This window comes from Amia ocellicauda, chromosome 16 (genome assembly GCF_036373705.1).
Source record: "Amia ocellicauda isolate fAmiCal2 chromosome 16, fAmiCal2.hap1, whole genome shotgun sequence".
Lineage (NCBI taxonomy): Eukaryota > Metazoa > Chordata > Actinopteri > Amiiformes > Amiidae > Amia > Amia ocellicauda.
In genome coordinates, this window is record NC_089865.1 from 8,873,134 (window position 1) to 8,893,744 (window position 20,611).

The 20,611-nt window shown below is 35.3% G+C and overlaps 1 protein-coding gene across 2 annotated transcripts in view; it reads left to right on the plus strand.

The window, feature by feature from the left end:
- The window catches only part of asic4a (acid-sensing (proton-gated) ion channel family member 4a), a 190,700-nt gene that overhangs the window by 106,019 nt on the left and 64,070 nt on the right, over positions 1-20,611 (plus strand). The window contains exon 1 of one of the 2 annotated variants that reach the window (XM_066688388.1): positions 1,168-2,308. The exons of the other annotated variant lie outside the window; for it this stretch is intronic. Coding sequence (XP_066544485.1) covers positions 1,733-2,308 — 576 coding nt within the window. The 5' untranslated portion in view covers positions 1,168-1,732. Of the gene's footprint in view, positions 1-1,167; positions 2,309-20,611 lie in introns of those variants that run through there. 2 annotated transcript variants of the gene reach the window in all.

Below are 20,611 nucleotides of genomic sequence, written 5' to 3' on the forward strand. Positions count from 1 at the left end.
CCATGACTGTTGTATTTATTTATTTTTACATCTGACACATTATGTCCAAGGGGGGGGGGGGGGGAGTAGACAGTGACTCAGACCCCAGCACAGAACTGTCTGGAATCTGCCCTGTAGTTGCTGGAATGCACTACTTTAGTTTGCCTGTATTGGGAACAGGGTATTCCCCGGGGTCTCATGCAAGCATGGTGGTTTCCATTTTATATGAAGCATAAATACTTAACTTGCATCTGTCAAAATAATACAATTTGTTTGTGGGTAGAAAGCAAAACAGAAAAACAACAGCCTTCAGTGGTGAAACTTTTATTTTATTATTAAAACAATTATTTTCTCATCAAGATGTTATACATCTTTCAAACAGCTACAAGTTCCAGCTCTGCAATTTATTGCAGCGTAGCGTGTAGCCACAGGAAGGGTTTTAACCCAATAATGGCAAAAAGCACTTTAAGAATTTTCTGCTTTAATGAACATGTCATGTTATTTTACTGTGTTTGCTTCTGTAGTCTGCCATTGTGTTGAGTGGAGAGAACAGAAAGAGCAGCTGGGTTTTTAACCGGTTATAGCCCTCTGTACTGGCTTATTTTTTTAATGTGTACAATGGTGATGGATTTTATGGAGGAAACTATTAACTGCTGAAAGGGGATGGGGCACAAGCAAAAGCTATTTAATTCACATATGTATGTATGTATGTATGTATGTATGTATGTATGTATGTTTATATGCATGTATTTGGTTGGTTGGTTGTTTGCTTTTTTATTGTATGCCTCTCAGAACATGAGCAGCACGACTAAACCCATTTGAAGAATAAACACTGCATTAGTATGTGCGCTTTTATGTGTTTCCTATTTACATAATTTTGTTTGGCAATCTAGGTAAAAAGCCATTAACACAACGAAAGCACACTGTAAAAAAAAAAAAAGAGAGAAATCAATACTTTATTTAAACATCTCTAACGTCATCTGGTTACAAATCAGAAGACGGACACTAATTTAAATTCGTGCTGGAGCTTGGTGATGCTACCATTAATTCCTGATAAGAAAGGAGCGTTGTACTGCCTTCCTTAATCCCTGACAGATGCTTTAGCCAGATCAATAGTCTTTCACTTTTTTTTTTGTTCCGACGAGAAGATTGATCGCTAAGAGTTGCCTTGTGCTCGTTTCCACTTCCCTCACTCTTCATTATTGCTCCAATTAGTCACTCACTGGGGACCTCGGGGGGAACATTAGAAACTAGTGACCCTCTGGGATTACCATCAAGGGGCAGCTTTTGGTGGAGATCCTTTGGCACAAACTTATTATTGTTTGAGAGAAAGAAAGCCACTCAAACAAGTGGATTAAGCAGTTGTTCCCGGGAAGAGACGAGAACAGAAGCGGAGAAGTTGCGACTCTTGCTACTGAGGGAGAAATAATCACAATGTTGCCTTCTCATGAATTATTAAGTAGCCCCCGGCTTCTTTTAGCACTGGTCTAAATGCTGCATTTTTATCCATGGGTCTGAAGCGGAGAGCAAGGGTGTTTTTTTGACAGCTGTATTACTGCTGATAAGCAAGACTCAGCGAGCTGATCAAGTACAGAGACAAGGAGCTGGCGCAGCCACTGCAAGCAGCAGCACAGTTCCCTTTTTTTCTTTTAGTAGTTCAGATCTGTTTGGAAGACAAAAGCCAGGGAGAGGGCAAGCAGAGCAAGGTTGATATCTGTTATTAAAGTATCAGGACGCAGACCTGGCTGCCCACATGCCGATCGAATTTGTTTGCAAAATTAAATTTGCAGAGGAGGATGAGAAGCAGAAAGGCAAGCAGGAAGGGGACAAGGAGAGTCTGATTGAGGAGACCTGTACACCTCAAGCAAAGGACCTGGCTGGCTTTGCCAACTCCTGCACCCTTCACGGGATTAATCACATTTTTGTCTCTGGCCGGCTAGGTGTCAAGCAGACCCTCTGGGCGCTGGCCTTTTTGTTGTCACTCGCATTGTTTTTGTACCAAGCAGCTAAGAGTGCCATTAGTTACTTGGAGCACTCCCACATCACGGCACTGGACGAGGAGGTTATCCGGGAGATGGTCTTCCCTGCCGTGACCATCTGTAATATCAACCGCTTTCGCTTTTCTGCACTCACCGACGCCGACATTTACCACCTGGCTAACTTGACCGGGTTACCGCCGAAAAACAAGGATGGGCACAAGGAGAAAGATTTGCAGTATCCGGACCCCAACATGGAAGATATCTTTAATAGGACAGGGCACCAGCTGGAGGAGATGCTGATGAGCTGTAACTTTAGTGGAGACAACTGCTCTACCAAAGACTTTACTGTGGTAAGTTGGCAAGTTTTTGACCTGACACAAATCTTAAAATAGTTAAAATCGTCATCAAGTATACTGAAGTGTCATTCTCTGTAGTTAGAAAAGTATAAAATAATAAGCATCAATATTAGGCAAGACATCACAAATGTGTGTGTGCATGAACTGAGCTGAGGTCATGAAGTATAACTAGCAAATGAATGTCAATACCTTTTGAAAGAGAGCTATTAAGAACTTAAATTAATAGCAGCCGAGCTCAAGTTCATTACCCTAGCAATCTGTTTAATACAGCTATAATGGCAGCAAATCAAGGATTCAGTCAGAGGTATCCAGTAAAACAAATTGAACTTCCGTTTACTAGATTTCCTCCGAGAGTCACAGTACTGTTTATTTTGGCATGCTAATATAAATCGAATTTTGGTAATGTTGTCGCTTGCACCGTATGCAGGACTGCACCCATGCTAATATGTCTTAGAGCTCTAATTATTTTAAAACATGTAATAGTGCTCTGCACTCAGATAGAAGAGCATGCTCGTTGTGTTTACTTTCTCAAACAAATCGTGGTTTTATACTGCCTCTAATGCCAGTGCTGGAAAAAGAGCATGGGAACACAAATATCTTTCAGACACAGTTCTCCCTCTCCACCAAAGAAGAACTGCAGCAGCTTTCTTCCATAGCTGCACCTCTCATGAGGAGAGAAGTGATGTTTTACTAATGGTGGAATTTCAGTCTTGGTGCTATAAGTATGAAATATTTAAAAGCTGAAATACATAATTTGTGCATTAGAAAAATTGGTGAATTTCAAATTGGTGCAAAGGAGGAAGGATTTTCATGTTTTTCAATTCTGGACTGGAAAACCCCTTCTCTGTGCGTGTGTGTGTGTGTGCTTAAAGACATTCTGTTTAGAAAATAGATTTTTACCTTTCAAGAATAAGCGCAATACACAATTGCTTTACTAATGATTAACTGCTCTTGTCAATTGTTAATAGGATATGTTGTCCATTGATTAATTTGCTTACCTCAATGACTGATATGTTTTCTTCCTATCTTTCCCATTATCTAACATTTGTTTTCATTTGCCATGTTAACTATAGAAACAAACAAACAAACAAAAACAGTTGGATACTCATCTTTCTCTTTCAATATAAAAGCATGGGGCAGGGTTATTTTCAGTTTTTCAGACTTCACTAATGAAACATCACTAATGTATATTCCAGTATAATACTTATAGCTTCATCCTGTTGTAGTATGTATTCACTTAGAGAGAAATCTTCCCAAGAAATAATATTGTCAAGAGTAAATAGTAGCATGCATTCATATTTAGATTTGTAATTAAAATTTTTACTTGAATTCTATAAGCCTTCTGTCTGAATTAAAACTGCTTTTGAAAACACATATGCCTAGCTTTATACCATGTTAGAATTTGTAAACACGTAACACTTCCTCATTACATTTAAGCTGTTATACTTTTATGGAACATTATCTCAACTGACTTTACTGGGAATTATGACAGCTTAGGAAAGTTTCTGCACTTCCTGTTATTGCTGGCTTCTGATCTGCATCTGTGTGGCTGTCAGTTAGATTTGTTACAGACATCTAGCTCCCTCTCCGCATGACAAGTCATTTACCCCATCCCTATGGGCAATACAACTGGGACACAGAAATGTGCCAGTGCTCAGAGTATACGAATACAAAAAGGATCTTAGTCTGATAACAGATGTTCCAGCCTCCATCTTCAACGTTTTACAATGGACTTTCTTTAAGTAGCACTCTACCTAGTTTCCTTTCAATGAGCTTAGAAATTTTGGAGGAATACTAAACGGAAGAATATTGTCATATAAGAGAAACCGTGAAAAAACAGAATGTTCACAGACTTTCTCTTTAATACTGAACATGTTTTGTAGCCAGGTTAGATTGAATTCTGTTTTAAAACATCCAACAGCATTGCATTGTTGTTTGGTCTCAGTGTTTATTATATTCCTTTCTTAATGTATACTACTTTTTGTCTTCTGTTTCCAACTGAATGTGTGACAGTTTCATGATGGTGCAATTACTTCTGTTTATTTTAAATGTCATTGCCAGTCATTTAGTTCACTGAAAGTAATCACATTTGAATTGCAAACAGGGCTTTAGAGAATGACAACATTTATGTGCAGAAAAAGGATACATTATGTTTCATTGCTATTGCAGTCATTATTTGACAACTGTGATGCATAGTGCAAGACAATAAGGTATCTTACAGTGCGATTTTGTGTTTGCACGAATACTTTCAAGCGTACCTTTTGAATGTAGTATTTGTTGTACTATTTCTGTTTCTCCCACCATTTCTTTAATAATATAGTGCTTCACTGACATTTCACTCATTTCCCCTCAAGAAATAACAATAACGTTGCTTATTCCCCCAGCATGGCAAGAAGCTATACTGATTTTTAAGTTATACATTAAGCCCATCATGACATTTCTATACCAGTAAATAGATTAACATAAATAAAAGGTCTCAGCTTAATGTGTCAGATGTGCTCAGAGATTTGTCAGATACCCATTACAGATCCTTTTGCCTTTTTTCTTTAATTTTTAGAATGGGCTGCCACTTAGTATTCCACACCCCCTCCCCATTATGATAGGATAGGACAGAATTCATCAATTTCCTGAAAAGGGAACTAAAGGCAATGGTAACAGTTGTTGAGATCTTTCAATTTATCTTTTCAAATTAGCTTTTTTTTACATTGTGAAAGAGGGCCATTTTATCTATCAGTAGAATTATATTCATTGCAGAAGTCGCTAATAATAGATCAGAGTATACAGTGTAATTTTCTGAAGAGCTGGAATAATAAATAATCACACCCATTAACTGGTATTTGCTCTTACATGGTACTATATACATTGCAACTACCAAATCACTACCTGAATAATTAATATTTTCAGAAATATTCAGTATGTAAATTACTGCAGAAATACTATGTATTTGAACACTACTTAACATTCTAGAACCTCAATGTTTGGTAATAATAAATTGCTTGAAATCTGGCATTTACTGCCCATTTAAAGTCAATTGTTAAACTCAGGCACTAAATTACCGGCATCAGTTTTTTTTGTATAACTAAAAACATCATTGCTTAATAGGTAGGAAAATAAATATTAGAGTTTATTTATTTCTTGCTACACTAGAAGGTATGGACTTAGTAAGTTAACGTCTCCCTCCTTTACTGATAAAAATAGGACGTCATAGACTGTTAACTTCCCTCCTGGTTTATTACTTGAAATTGAAATGTTATAATATGTGTTCAGACAGTATTAATAAATAATTAATTAAAACATCTTTAGAAAGCATGTTGTTTCATAGCATTGCTTTGTGAGGATTATCACTGCAAAAATAGCTGTATTAAGAAAACATAAACTTATTATTATTATTTTGCTTTCACAATGCAAGTCACATGAAAACAAGATTGAACTCTTCCAAAGCTAACGTGTAACATTTTCTATTGAAGTAAAAGTAAAGTCATAATGAAAAATAAAGTAAACCTTTCTATTTGTAGCTCATAAAAATATGCCTTCATCTCTTTATGATTTTGCCCTGAAAATGTAATTTAGGTTTTAGTTTCTGCTTACTAATGGAAAAGGATAGCCGTTTGATTTTAAATTAGTAGGTCTTATTGGAATCGGCGAGGAACTTTCACTTTCAAGCAGTGCCTTTCAGAGTTTCCTTATTACCATGCCTTGTTCGTCAGTAATCAGATTTCGCTTTTAGCAAGGACAGATTTGCTCTGAATATATGCATGGTGTTAACAAACTGGTCGAAAGAAGTTGAAAACCAATCTATAAAACCTCATTTAGCACTGAAAGCAGGGGGACATTGCACAGCTTCCTCTTGCTACTTTAGTATGTAAGGTTACGCTTACAAAGCAGGATTGGGTTAATGCATTTGAAAAGATAATTGAATATTTAATAACATGCAAAGACCCTTTTAATGGAGACATATCCATGGTAACTTCATCTTTTAGATAACAATTATAGCATTAGCATTGAAATATGAGTGATTTATATCTATCTCTGTCTATTCTCTGCACTTGATACTGTGTAAGAGTTTACTATATTGGAGCACAGACTACCAATTAAAGCAGCCAGGTTGTTACCTCTGCTCTGGATCTGCATGAATTGTATACTGTGGCCAATCCATTTTCAGCTTTAAATGTCACATGTAATTAAGTTACTAAGAGTTATGTACATGCACACACACATCGACAGGGCTGCCAGGACTAGGTATTCTATTGTGTCCTTTTTATTCTACAGACTGAAGTGCTTAAACAAGAAGCACAAGGGGAGGTAAGAGTCATTACCTCCAATATTATTGTTTCAGATGTCTGTGCAAGTATAGTATATTATTTCTATTACGGAAAGCTTGAAAATTACAATGCTCTTCCTAAGATACCAAGTTCAACCTATTGAGGAGTTCTACAATAGTATGGTACAGATTATTTATTTGAATGTGTGTCCAGGTTGTGGACATGTGGAACAAATGGTATAGGCCTAACTGTTAACGTACTGTACACAACCAACAAGTCTTCAAGGATTCTGCTTTTTAACATTGCATAGCAGATTACGATTTTCTCATTAGGGCCGACCCTGGCATTTTCCCTTCATGTGGTGTATCTCAGGGGACAGTGTTATACTTTAAAAATGCCTCTCCTAATATACCGAAGCAATATTTCTTGTGCTGTACGCTGTGCAGAGAAATTCAACTGTTAACCCAGGGGAGTAATTTACCCAGAAAAAACATTTGTTTGCTTTTGACGAGGGCCACTGCATTTCTTCACTCTAGAAAAGGTAGACTTTGTTTTGTAAGATGGATAATTACACCTAAGTTTTCATTATTTTTCTCCTCTCAGATCAATATATCTCTCAGTCAAATGGGTTTCTAGCCCTTAAGCTTGATGTGTGATTAGTTTTGTTATGCCTGCACTTTGGTTCCAGTTGGAGTGGAGATTCAGGATTCCCACTTGCATTTATTAACATCAACAGCTGGCCAAGATTTGAACTTCTCTGTTCAGTTACTGTATGTGTAAACCTCATTAAGGCTCCCAGCTAAATGTACGTGAAAGTGTTTAATACACTACTGGCTCTTATCCCATCATGGTTAATGTCTTACTATTTGGGCCATAACTCTTCAGTCTTTGTAGTGTCAAAATGACTTTTTTGGTGGTGTTATTATCCAAACAGCAATGGCTCTCTAAAAACTGCAATGAAAAATAATGTGATAGGGTATAATAATGACAAACATGCTGTATTCATATAATAATACTCTTTCTGCACAGAGATAAAGATTGGCCCAAGGAATCACTTGGTTTCATCAAGTAGTTTAAAATGACATTGCAAGAAAACAAATAACAAACGGGCTACTTTCACATTTGCCCAAATATTGTTTTGCCATTTTGGTAACACTCATTAACCGATTTTAAATGGACAGAATGTTTTTCACATTAGGGAGTATCAAATGTTAACACCGGCATGTGGCAATCTGCTTAACGAGTACAATATTTAGGGCAAGTCCTGCTGTGACCAAGAGTTTGATTGAATAGAACCACAAAACCAGTAAATAATGAAGTCCATAAATGCCACGATATTAAATGCACCTCCAGGTGTTTAGGGATGACAAACTAGTGCATTTGCTCATGCAGACAGCTGACTTGTGTCTGTGAGTGATTTTTAATGTGACATGCGTGGCTTTTCTTTTTAGTTTATTTTAATGTATGCATGGATAGTTCATTACCTGGGGCATTCCTGTATTTGATCTACACAGCTCTTAGTGTGAATACATTGTTTATTATGGATGTGTTTTGCACCCCTTGGTACTTGGTGAAACTTTAAGGTAAAAAGTGTACATCCCAAACTTGAATTAAAATATAGGTTGGTTCCATTTACACCACTTTTTCATCTGAAGAAGAGGAGAATTGTTTTAGATGATTATGTATATGTGCGTTTAATTGATGTTAATGTGTATGTGTGGTCAGCTCTGAACTACTATGAAATCTTATAACACTGTCAATGTTTAAAACAATATAAATAAGTAAATAATGAAAATCCTAAGGCGGCAGGGCTATAACCAGTGTAAATGTCTCTGCTGTACTTTAAAATTATATTTGTTTTCCTTTACTGTGCAGTACAGCTGTTACAATATAAAGCTCATGGAAAACATGACACTGAAAATGAAGCCTTTTTTCAATAGACAAGCACAAGAGAAACACACACCTGCTTTCTATGCTGCTGTCTTGTATTCTGTGCTTTTGTTGTGTTTTCTGTATCCATCAATCCTTCCTTTCTATTTGACATTTTCATACACCATTAGTACAGCAAAGATCCTATGATCTGTATCATTACATTTCATTATATTAAGTTTTCATATTTAATTGCCTCTCGTTCAGAATAATTTCAAATACTTGGGAGTATTTCTGGATCCAAGCTGAGATTCTGCACTAGCCATTGGAAGAATTTCAACATTGTTTTGTCTATACTGTGGACTGGCACATCACAATAATGCAAGATGTAGTATGATGTTGGTTGAGTCGAAGCCAAGGGATAATGTGTTGTCTGTATAATTTGAGTTAAACTAGTGCTTCCCCCCCACCTTCTCTTGAATAAACCGTTTCAAACACATTTGTCTTTCAGTTAATATTAGAAACTGAGACGTTTTCAAACAACTACAAAGGTATCCTTTTGAAAATGATATAACCGATAAAACCGTACTCTGCCTGAGGATATGGTTGCTAGCAGCAAAATTATTTAAACTAACTATAATGTTCATTGGAAGTGGAAATTAAATAATCCCAGAGCTATTAAAGCAAATTAGATGTTATGTTGCCAGCTGGATTGTCATTGGATTAAAGTGAAAACATCCCCAGACAAAGAGCACATACATTATAAAATATGAAAAAGATTTTTATCAGAGATCTATTTAGTAGTGCCAGCCTCATAGATGGCATACAAATGTATTTCACAGTAAATCAATCTTATCAATGTTGAAACAGAATATTTGTATGTGAGTATGTATTTGTATATTTGTAACATGGGAAACTTGCTACACTATATACATATATAAATAAAAAAGAAGGAATGAAACAATAAAATGTTTTAGTTTATAGAACAACTGCAACATGAATTAGCTTATTGTCAATGTTTCTAATAACTCTTATTGTACACTGAGTGTGTTTGTCATGTGTTGGAATTCTAATGATATTTGGTTGTCTGTTTACATCTCCTGTGTAACCCACATTTTGACTAGTGGGTTGTATTAACTTTGCATCACACTGGCTGTTAAACGTAGCAAGGTGAATAGCTTAATAGAGAGTCATTCAGTCACGTGGTTTGGAGGAAGTCAACAAACCACTTGACCTTCACTTTATCAGAATATGTCATCTGAATCATCACATTGTATTTCATTCGTAGCCATCCATTAAACTAACTGAGGAAAAATTCAGTTACAAAAATGCTTATGATTGATTCAATAAATCAAAGTATAATCTATGTATAAAAAGGACAAAATGGCAACAAAGAATTGTAAAGCTACTAAAGCATTCAGTTTCTTATAACTAGGCTTGCTTATTACTTCTTTCCCTACCTGTCTTCCAAGCTGTAATCAACACTGATCATTCATGGCCATTTCTTAATTTATTCACAGAGATCCGCCGATTCACACATTCATTAATAATTTGTTTCCATTAAAAGTACTCTCTTTAAATTGCAATCAAGTGATACTGAGCAGTGCACCTGTTAGATAAAGTAGCAGTCAGTGTGCCATCCTATCATTCGTTGACTAAAAGAAAGAGTTATTCAGATAAGATCAGAAAATAAAAATTGTCAACATAAGTCAACTAACGAGATTCGCATCAATTGGTACTTTCTTTTCACTCACATAATTATGCAACAGTGCACTAATTTGATGCATTAGACATGGTCTAGCTACCCTAATAATACACCCAGCGTTTTGCAGTTTTGTCATAGTGATTGGACCATGTGACATCACCATTCAGTTGGCTGTATCCTCATAGAGCTATCAGTCCCTGTCAATACTTTTTTCTATATGAATGTATTGGCATATACCCCACCCTCTTCTGCACTCTTATGCACTAATTGGAGATAAAAAGCCTGAATCAGAATAGGAATAGAACAGGAATTGAATTTCAACAATTTGAAATGATCTAGTTTTGCCAGTGCTCCCTAAATACTGCCCTATGCATGTTATATTCTCATTAGAGCAATAGCTAATATGACTTCTGGATGTTCAATATTTGTTTGCAATGTATGCAGTTTAATGGTTTGCTAGGTTTAAAGTAGGGTCAGAGGAAATTATTTAAATTTAATGTACATAGTTTCTCTGTATATCACCCTTCACGAAAGGGCATTCACACCACAGGGTGAAAACAGTGCACTGACAAAAAACAGATCAATTTTCTATTGACCTTATTAAAATCTGCATATATATACACCTTATATAACCTTAATTTGTTGATCACATTTTTAATCGGTCCCAAAATGAAGAATTGAGCATTCCACTTTTATTATGAATAAACCCTGTGTGTTTAATCTCTATTTCTTAATAAATGTATCCATATACATGCATATATTTTATTTGGCTTTTCCATTCAAGAAAAAGACTCCCAAGCTGCTGACAAGTGTGTGGCTCATTTTGTCAGTAGTGTCTTTTTGTTTTTCTCAAAGTATTTGCAAGATAATTAATATCGCCAAAGTGTCCCCACACGAATTGCTTTGTCATTCTAAAAATGTAATTTAAACAATCTTGATGGAACAATTTACACACGGGCGGCAGGTTTCTCATATGCGTTTCCAGTTTCAATACACGTTGTTTAACATGTTCACGACCTCTTCTATTCACGCTACTTAATGCTGTAATCATGATTTGAATCCTGATGAGAGTTTCTGCTGTACAACCTCAAGCAGAAATTCAACTTAACTATTCACAAGCAGCACAAACTAAAAGATTGTAAATTGGCAAAAAAAAAAAGCACTATCTCGGCATACAATTCAAAATAATTGTCCAAATTTCTCAGGACCAGTTTTATGAATTTGTCCCTTAACTAACACTTTCAATATACATATGTTTGAAATAATGTGCTTAGACATTGAGTCATTCATAGAAACCTCTGTATCATCTTTGTGATTAAAATAGACATTAACCCTTTAAACTACATCAGCAATCTTAATATTTCTCAACTTATGAAGAGACCTGGAACTTGCTTAAAAACTGTACATAAAAAAAACCACCCACTCCCAAACTTGCTAAATGAGTTAGACTACATGAACAATCTCCTAGGAAAAGCAACATAGAATAGGGCTTCCATATAATTTTGCTGTATTACACAATATAGAAAAATAGTAATACATGTTTTTGTGGAAAAAATAATAACTGCAATTTATTAGTACATCATGTCCCTGCATTTCTGTAAATTTCTTTGACACTAATCAGAGCGCAGGTACAATTTGAGCAGGTAACAAAATAATGAGAAAATGTAATGAGATTTTGACTGGGTTACTGCTGTAAAAAAAATACCCAGTTTGCAGAAAGACTGTGTTGTTGTTCTCGGGGCTGTGCCGTACCCCTTGGGCATGTCCCTTGTCTACATCCAGAAGGGGGTGGGGGGGACAACAATACAGCTATACCTTCCTTTTTCCCTTTGATGTCATTGATTGTTAGTGTTTTCTAATGAGCTCATAGTCATGGGCAATAGTAAGAAAAACATTATTTTTCTTTGTTTCTTTCTTTATAATCAATTGTTCTTTGACAAGGGATCAACAGGCAGCTCATGCCCCAGCCCCCCCTTACTGAAAATAAGGAGCAGTACAGTCAGACCATTGTGCTGTGAAAGGGGTTTTCAGCATGTTCACTATGAAAACCAGTTACACATGACACTTAAAAAGCCTTAGCAACATGTGTGGATTTGGGGAATATTTTGACTGCAGTGCTACGGCCTAAATCTCTCCCACTGAGACCTTTAAGAGAGAAAGGAACTTAAGCTGAGCCACACACATAAGTAAACAGAACATTGAGTAGAAGGTAGATCTAGTGACATAACCAAGATTAAGGGATTACTTTATCTCTCACAAATTAATGGACATAGATTTTTGTAACAGAATATCACCCTCAGTGTTCTCTAGCTGCTCAGATGTTTAGTGTGGAATTTCTTCGCCTGAAGGGTGATTACTTCCCCATCCCGTCCACTGCCCCTAACGTGACCCACAGATTTATTTTAATCTATTTATGTATCCCTTGGATGTGGAGAACAGATATTGAAGTGACATTAGCACTGCTGCTTATCAATGACTCCAAGGGCATCTACATCAGTTGTATATATTAAGGCAATCCAGCAACAGCTGGGCAAATACATAATGCCTTGCAGGGATGTTGCATAGAAAAAATATAGAAATGGATTTCTTTGCATTCACAGAATATGTATTTTAATCTCAATATGTGAGAATATTGTTTAGGCATTTAAACAAGTCATTGAAATTCACAGCTTTGAATTTTAAGTGAAATGCAAACTGTGTTTATTTTCTCTTGTTTCACAGGAGTCTTTGAAAACACCAAACAAAGACGTGTACCTGTGAACTGATTATAACAATAAGAATAATCCGACACACATTTTGTAGAAGTTTAGATTACTAATAATCATTATTATTATGTCACCCAGATAAAAAATAATTGAAAATGTTAGCTCAATAGTTTTTTTTCCCGTTTTTGTCGGTTTCACCACTAGTTAAAGCAAGTTCTAAACTGAAAACAACAGATTACACACACACGGCCTACAAGAGTTTCAGAGGAGAGTCTACCCAAACTTATATATTAATTATTTGAAATAGACTCCAACCTAATTAAACCTGTTGTTATATCAGTATGTTGCTCCAGTTCTATTCATTGAGCACTCCATTGCAGAATATTTCTGAACTATTATATTCTTCTTTAACCTACTGTTAAATAAATTAGATACTGCTTCCAATTATGTTCCATAAATGGAAAAGAAAAGCCTGCAGGATTGGTTGGCCAGCCCTTTTACGCTAGGGCTATCCTACGATTAACAACTGCTGGCATGAGTAGAATTGTCAATATGAAAGAGATTCACAGTTCTCATTGTAAGTAACAAAACCTGTAGTATTTTTTTTTTCTATATTTGGATTGTGTTCTACATTGAAGAATATTATTAAAATACAAATCTGCCTGAAAATAATCCAAATGTAGTCCTTATTCTGCCAGTCAGTGCTTGTTAGGTGCCACGGATAGGCCTTTGCATAACTATGTTTCAGGAAAATAAAAAAGTGTATGTAATTAGAATCAACCGCTGATCAATACAAACTTCCTGGAGAAGGAGCTTTGCAGGTTTGGTGGAAAAGGGTCATGATGAAAGATCGGTCTGCATGAGGAGATTGGTAAACATCCATTGATCATTAGCTGTACCAGTGGTAAATAGAAAAATAAATGTGTGAAACATAAAATAGAAAAATCATCCAGTATGGAAAAGGCACTTCCAATACAAGAAATAAGTACCTTTACCTTTTAACTTCACTTCTCTACCTATTTTTTGCGGAATCAAAATCTTTTCATTTGTGTTCTGCATTGTGCACAGCAAATGTTTGTATCCTAGGACTTGACTGAAATGCAAATTGCTGATCTAACCGATTCCAGTTAGCATTTTTTCTGACTCCTCTTTGACTGCAGTGACCTCTCTTTCTCTAGTTACTGTCCCTCACTCTCCCCTGACAGTGCAGCAAAGATTAATTTTGTTTGTCCTAATGTATGTTAATGAGAAAGTTGTGTGGATTTGATTGTCGATAACTTGAAATACAGCCTTGCTCCCTAAATGCTGTACCGTTCAATAACCTATTAAAGTTGAATCACAGATAACTTGGCACACATCAGGAAAGCAATCTGAAATCTTCGCTGACATTGATCCATGAGGAAGAGGACCCAATGTGTCCGTTAACACTTTCATCCCTAGAGGGAAGTTTGAGACTTTTAAAAGCGTGTGTCCTCAAGAGTCACCATTAACAGATAAAGTTAACAATGTTATTTATAGGGAAGTAAAGAAGTCAACGTATGCTAAAAGGTGTTTTATTAGTTCAGTATTTTCTGACTTTTAAAAAATAAACCACAATAAATAATTATATGCATTAATTGTTGTTGTTGTTATTAAAAATAATAATAACAATTGAGAGAAAAAAACAAGGAAAATATAGGGTGATTGCTGAAATAAATAAGCTAAATTAAAATTATAAGATCAGTACAAGTCCTTCATAGGAACATAAAAAATATAACAGTATATTTGTTGAAACAATATTTTTTACTTCTTCTGTTTGTAATAACATTCCAAATGACCATTTCACATTCAGACACCTCTGAATATATTGTTTGTTACACTAAGCTGCATCTAAACCTGATTTGTCTGTCACTTATAAAATGCAATATACAAATCTCGATTTAAATGCTAATTTGATCTCTGTGTGGTGGCGTACTTAACACTATTAAAAAATAGTTTCATGTAAATGCCACATTTAGAAAATTGTATTTTCAGGCCTTTGGAGTTTTTGTGCATTGTGTTTATTCAGAAAGTAAAATGATGATGTGAATCATGAAGATTTGCTTGGATACTTTATAAAATAAAAGAATAGGCCTAAAGCAAACGATGAATGTTTTCCAACTTTCCGTTTCCGTTTTCTTACAAACACCCGTCGCATCATTGTGAATAAATAGGGGTATTAATGAGCAAAAGCATCTTGATCACGTTAATGCCTGTCCTTGACATTCTCATTGCATATAACTGAAGGATAATAACAGGCCTCTGAACAGAACTTCGAAGTCCTGAGAAGAAATAAATGTCAAAGCTCTGAACTCGCAAATCATGTGCTCACTTTTCTGCATGACCTTCACGGTCATATTCTCTAAAAAATGCATTTGTGCCATATTAAGGGAATTATATCTGACTATGAAAAGCTGAAGTTTATAGGAGCATAATTAATATCTATCAGAATATATATTATGACTAAAATGGGACAGCTACTGTTCAATAAATTTTTTAATTATATTTTGTCCCAAGGTGTTTAATGCATATGTGTATTCCAAGCACAATTTAAAAACTTACTGATGCAAAACCTGTGTTAATTTTAGTCAGTTATCTCTTTGTTCATTTATTTGAGTAGATTTGGTCAGTTGTTGGTTGCATTAACATACTTTAAAACTGTAAGGACAGTTTTTTTTAAATAAATCAATATAGACAATACAATAAATAAATACACATACACATTCCATATTGATAGTTCTCAAAAAAAAAATGTGGAAGTCTCTCATTTATTAAGCTATACATTATATTGTATGAAATAGTATATCTCGTGTTACTGTTATTGTAGATATTCACTATCAAAACTAACAACCTTAATAAATCGGAACTGGTCATCATATAGTACAATAATTGAATAATTTTATCGGATGTTATAAGATGCTAATACAGATTCTGACTACCAAATATATGTCTCTCTATACCATTGAAACACTAGCTCCATCACTGTTAAATGTAACCTACTACTAGAAAAGAACACAAAACACAGTAGCAGAGTGCTTATATCCTGTACTGCGAAAACAATTAAAGAATGATAAAAATCTATAGAGAAATCGATAGCTGTACTGTGCCTTGGATCATATTATGTGTTCCAGAGATTATTGGGCACAGTTCTGCACGGTGTACTGTTGTACTGTGTGACAGTAGGGCCATTAAAACAATGCTACAACAATAAATAAAAAATGGAACTGCATCCCTCCTGAAGATATTTAAGAAGAAAGTTAGTAAGAGATTAACAAACCCAACAAAAACAAGTGGACTTTTGGCCATTCTCTTCCTTGTGTACGAATATCCATACAAGTATGTTTAACAAGAACTATTGATAATAGTAATAATAGTCAATGATCAATAGAATATATCTGTGTAGTGTATAACTCATTTTTATTATACTTTACATTGGCTATGAAAAATCATCTGAAAACTATGTTTGAAGCTGGAAATGCTCCTTTGTCTTCTGCTAGCAACAGCTGACACTTTAGTAAGTGGCACTGACTGTCCTCATCGTGAAAGAAAGTAGCAGAGGCAGCCAGGGAGATTGCATTTGGGTCCCGACTGTCCGGGGCTATGGTTGAGCAGCTGTATCGGCAGCTAAATTGGAACTGTCCTGGGTCCTGAACTGTCTTGCACTCGACTGAATCAAACTGAACCTCCTCAGCTCATGGTTCTTGCCTGTCTCCACCATTTTTATGGCTAAACTGTTTTCCTAATAACTGATGCATTTTTGTTTTCAAAACCATGAGCTAAGCCTTTTGGGTAAAAAAAAAAACACTAAACAAAAACAAGGCAACAAACAAATACATATAAATAAACCATGTTAAACAGGTTAATTCTTTATAGATGACATTGTGATTTTAAGGAATTAAATTGGATTTATTGTTTTGTTTCTGAATGTTTATTTGGTGCTTTTCTTGAATGTGTAGTGTGCATGAATACATTCTTAATTTGGATCTGAACTTCTGTGATATGAATAATTCATTGTAGCATATACCTGGTGGATCCTCGCTACTTAAAATAATGTAAATAATGAAAGGCTATACTTTTCTTAGATGCACTTATAAATAGTCAGTTTAAATATACAAGGACTATGGTGTAGACAGCCATACTCAGCCATGGCTGTTGACATTGACGGCAGCTTTAAAATCCCTTCCTCAAAGGTTATTCAAAAATAAATGTAGTCCCTTTTTGCACCTAGATTCAGTGTAATATCCAGAGGTATTTTAGCATACAAGATGTGCTCTTAAATGTTGATCAAAGGAAGTCACATTGGCAGTGGAGCGTTTGAAATCCTACAGTCCATTGTTGTGATGGTTTAGGAACAGACGTCTTCCTTCGGATTGTGACATCAGTCCTACTTTTCTTAATGTATTTCCCCGTTTAATGTCACAGATGATGTTTATCTTTCTAATGTTCATGTAGCACGCAGGACTTTGCCGTTGTAATTGAAATTGCACTAGTGGTGCCTTCATTTTATTTTATTGTTTACAACCTGCCGGACCCATTACTTTTATAAATGTGTGTAAGAGTAACAAATATCCACATACTCCAATACATAAATACCATATGATTCGGAATAAAAATCCCATGAATAAAGACTTTATGTGCCACATCAATTGGTAGTGCAGCTGTAAAAAGTGTAGCCAATACAGTTACCATTAAATAGAGCCATAGAGCATGGAAATTGGAGGGAGAACAGAAATCTGCAGAAAATAGATAAAACCTACCAGAATAATGAAGCACTGAAGAGGTCACCTTTAACCATCATTCAACCATCAATATCATTATTCTTACTTACAGGAGGTCTCCAGGAATAAGGCATGATCTCAGTACACATAACATGTATAAAGTTATTGAATAAATAAAACCCAGAGTAACCCAAATAGCTGAATAAAGAGAAGAGGATTAGCATCTCATTAAAATATCACTGGTGCAGGCTAAAGTTGGGGAAAGTAAAACCCAACTGGGGACATCAAGGTCTTTGGTCTCCGAGCCTACAGTGCGAATGCAAAAGTGAGTGCTAGTGTTGCATAAAAAGAAACTAGAAGAGAACTTAACGATGAAAATATGGATTTCCAGCTGCAGGACAAGCATGATTTAAACGATTTAAAAGTTTAATTGAAAGTATTTTTTTTATTTTCTTATTATTATTCACACGAGTGATATAGAAATTGAAGGCCAATTACTGGACATAAGTTACTTCTTACTAATAGCAAGTTATGAGACTAATTCCATTTCTTCCTTTTTTTCTGTCAGTTTTCCATTTGGGCATATGTGAGTTTCAATGGTTGAAAAGCCTGAGAATATTTTACATTTAATGATGTTTCCATGTCCTTATACCACATTTTCAGCTGAATTCTATGCATAATCTCTGTCAGGTACTTTATAATATGACATCTAATTTAGGAAAAAAAATGGATCCTGGAGGAATATGGAGCAAAAACCAAATCCTTGAGTACATTAAAAGGAGAGATTAATATCTTACTTGATAGACAGAAGAAAAAAAAAACTAACCTACTGGAGACTTAAGTGGACAAGTTGGAGACGGTCTGCTGCAGAAATAAATTGGCAACAGTAAAACTCATGCTGTTCACCAGTCTGTGTTATCTTTAGTATGAACATGCAATCACCCCTTGATTTTCTTCCTTAAAGATAAGTGTACGTGTTCAGTGGTGCTGAAACTGAAGGAGTCAAGGGATTCACTGACTGATTGGAGACTCAATCAGAAACGTACCATAAGGAGTTATAATTGAAGTAAGAAGTGTTTTGACCTCATTAAATATTCATAGTAAACTCAGCTGATTGGTCAGTGATGTTTTTTGTGAGATCTGCTTTGACCTGGTGCACTTATATACTTCACTTTTCTGTCTGAATTGAGTTCCTGTCGGAGTTTGATGGGTATACATAATGTGATATATCTAGAAATCAAAATATCTGGTTATAAGTGCCGTCTTCCTAGATGTTCTGAAATTAACGAGTGGGTGTGTGGTAAGGTAAAATGATTTATGATTTTAAAATATACATTTTGGATGCAGAATGTGAATAATGTTATCATAGATATTTAATTTATCATAAAATAAATATTTTTAGGTTATTTTCACAAGCCCTTGACTTCACCACTCAACCTTTATTTTTCGTGGTTCCTTTGATGTTGTAAGGCAGTGTTCTCGCACAATCTAGGGCATCTGCAAGCATTCAGCTAGTTTCGCATTAATATATACGATGGTATGGAAGTGGATTGCGTGTGCTGATAAAAAATAAATAAATACAACAGTTAGTGATTGGCAAAGCCTAGCTTCAAGCAAGCCATCTTCAGGTTACAGGGCTGTATACATCATATAGTCCAGGCCGTGTTTTTTTGCTGGGTGAGCTACTTGGTAATTGCCAGAAATGTTTCATTTCAAAACTCTTTAAAGTGAGATTCATTCCCATGTTGCCATACTCCATTGCACCTGATGCATCCTGAAATAATTTCCAGTGACGCTGCTATTGGTGATTTATCATGCGTCCTTTTAAATTATACTCTAGGCTACTGATAATTCCTTAAATCCCTCTACAATGTGTGTAGTTGGTGTGTGTTCAATTGGATTACAGGTGGCATAGGAGAAAGCTATTAAACACAGAATTTATTTTTCGTAACCTTGACAATTGTTTAAAGCTAGGATGAATATAAACCCTTCTGTCATCTGTTTTGGGCTGCAGTACAGTGTTTCATTCAATGTAATTCAGGAGTTATAAATACAATTTCACCTTTTTTAATCATATTTACATTTTAAAAGAAAACATTTAAACCAATACCAGTTCATTATAATTATACTTACAGCAAGGATGTCTTAAGATCTTTAATAAAACAATACAATTTATATTTATTATATTTGTTTTCTTAAAAACAAAACTAAAACAGTTTCTCAATGGCCCATTTCTTGCCTCAAAGTATGTCAATTCATAGAGTATATACCTTATATAAAATATTGACCTAGAGATTTTCAAAATGATGTTCTAAGATTCACTTCACATATTCTGTTTTTTTGATCACCTAGCTAGGAGACAGTCTGGTCCTATGATTTATTCTTCATCTCTTATCCTTATGATCATCTATCTAGGAGAGCATATGGAGTTCTGATTCTTCCTATATATTTAATCTTTCTGATTACCGAGGTTCTGGGGCTGTCATTCTTCCTCAATGTCAGCAAGACCTGACACATAACGAGAAGGGAATCTGAAGGATTAATACTTGCTTTCTGAGAAATTAGGAGCTCTGTTCTCTCACTCACACGAACCGCTTTGATCACCCCGTTGTGTGATTAGAGTCTGACCCTGATGTGACATGCAAGAGACTTGTAAAGAGGCATAAAAACTCATCAGATTTCTTAGTTGAAGTTTAAGGCACCAGAATTATTCTGAAAGTGTTGTTCCTTCTTGGTGTCTTATGGGTAATAAAGTTTTCATACATTCATTTTACCAGGGAAAAAAAATGCTCTCTGTAATGACCTGACATTTATTATTTTAAAACTAGGTAGAGGCCTCGTGATTTGAATATTTAGTGTGATCTAATTTTGCTGCAGGTATAAAGTAAAGCACAGAAAATGCTTACGTATTGTATATCTTGTTATGGATTGTACTGCACATGTTTAATAAGCTTTATGAAAACAGAAGAGTCAAACTTAACAAAGCTCAATGTAAGGTTTAAAAGGTTCAAAGAGACACA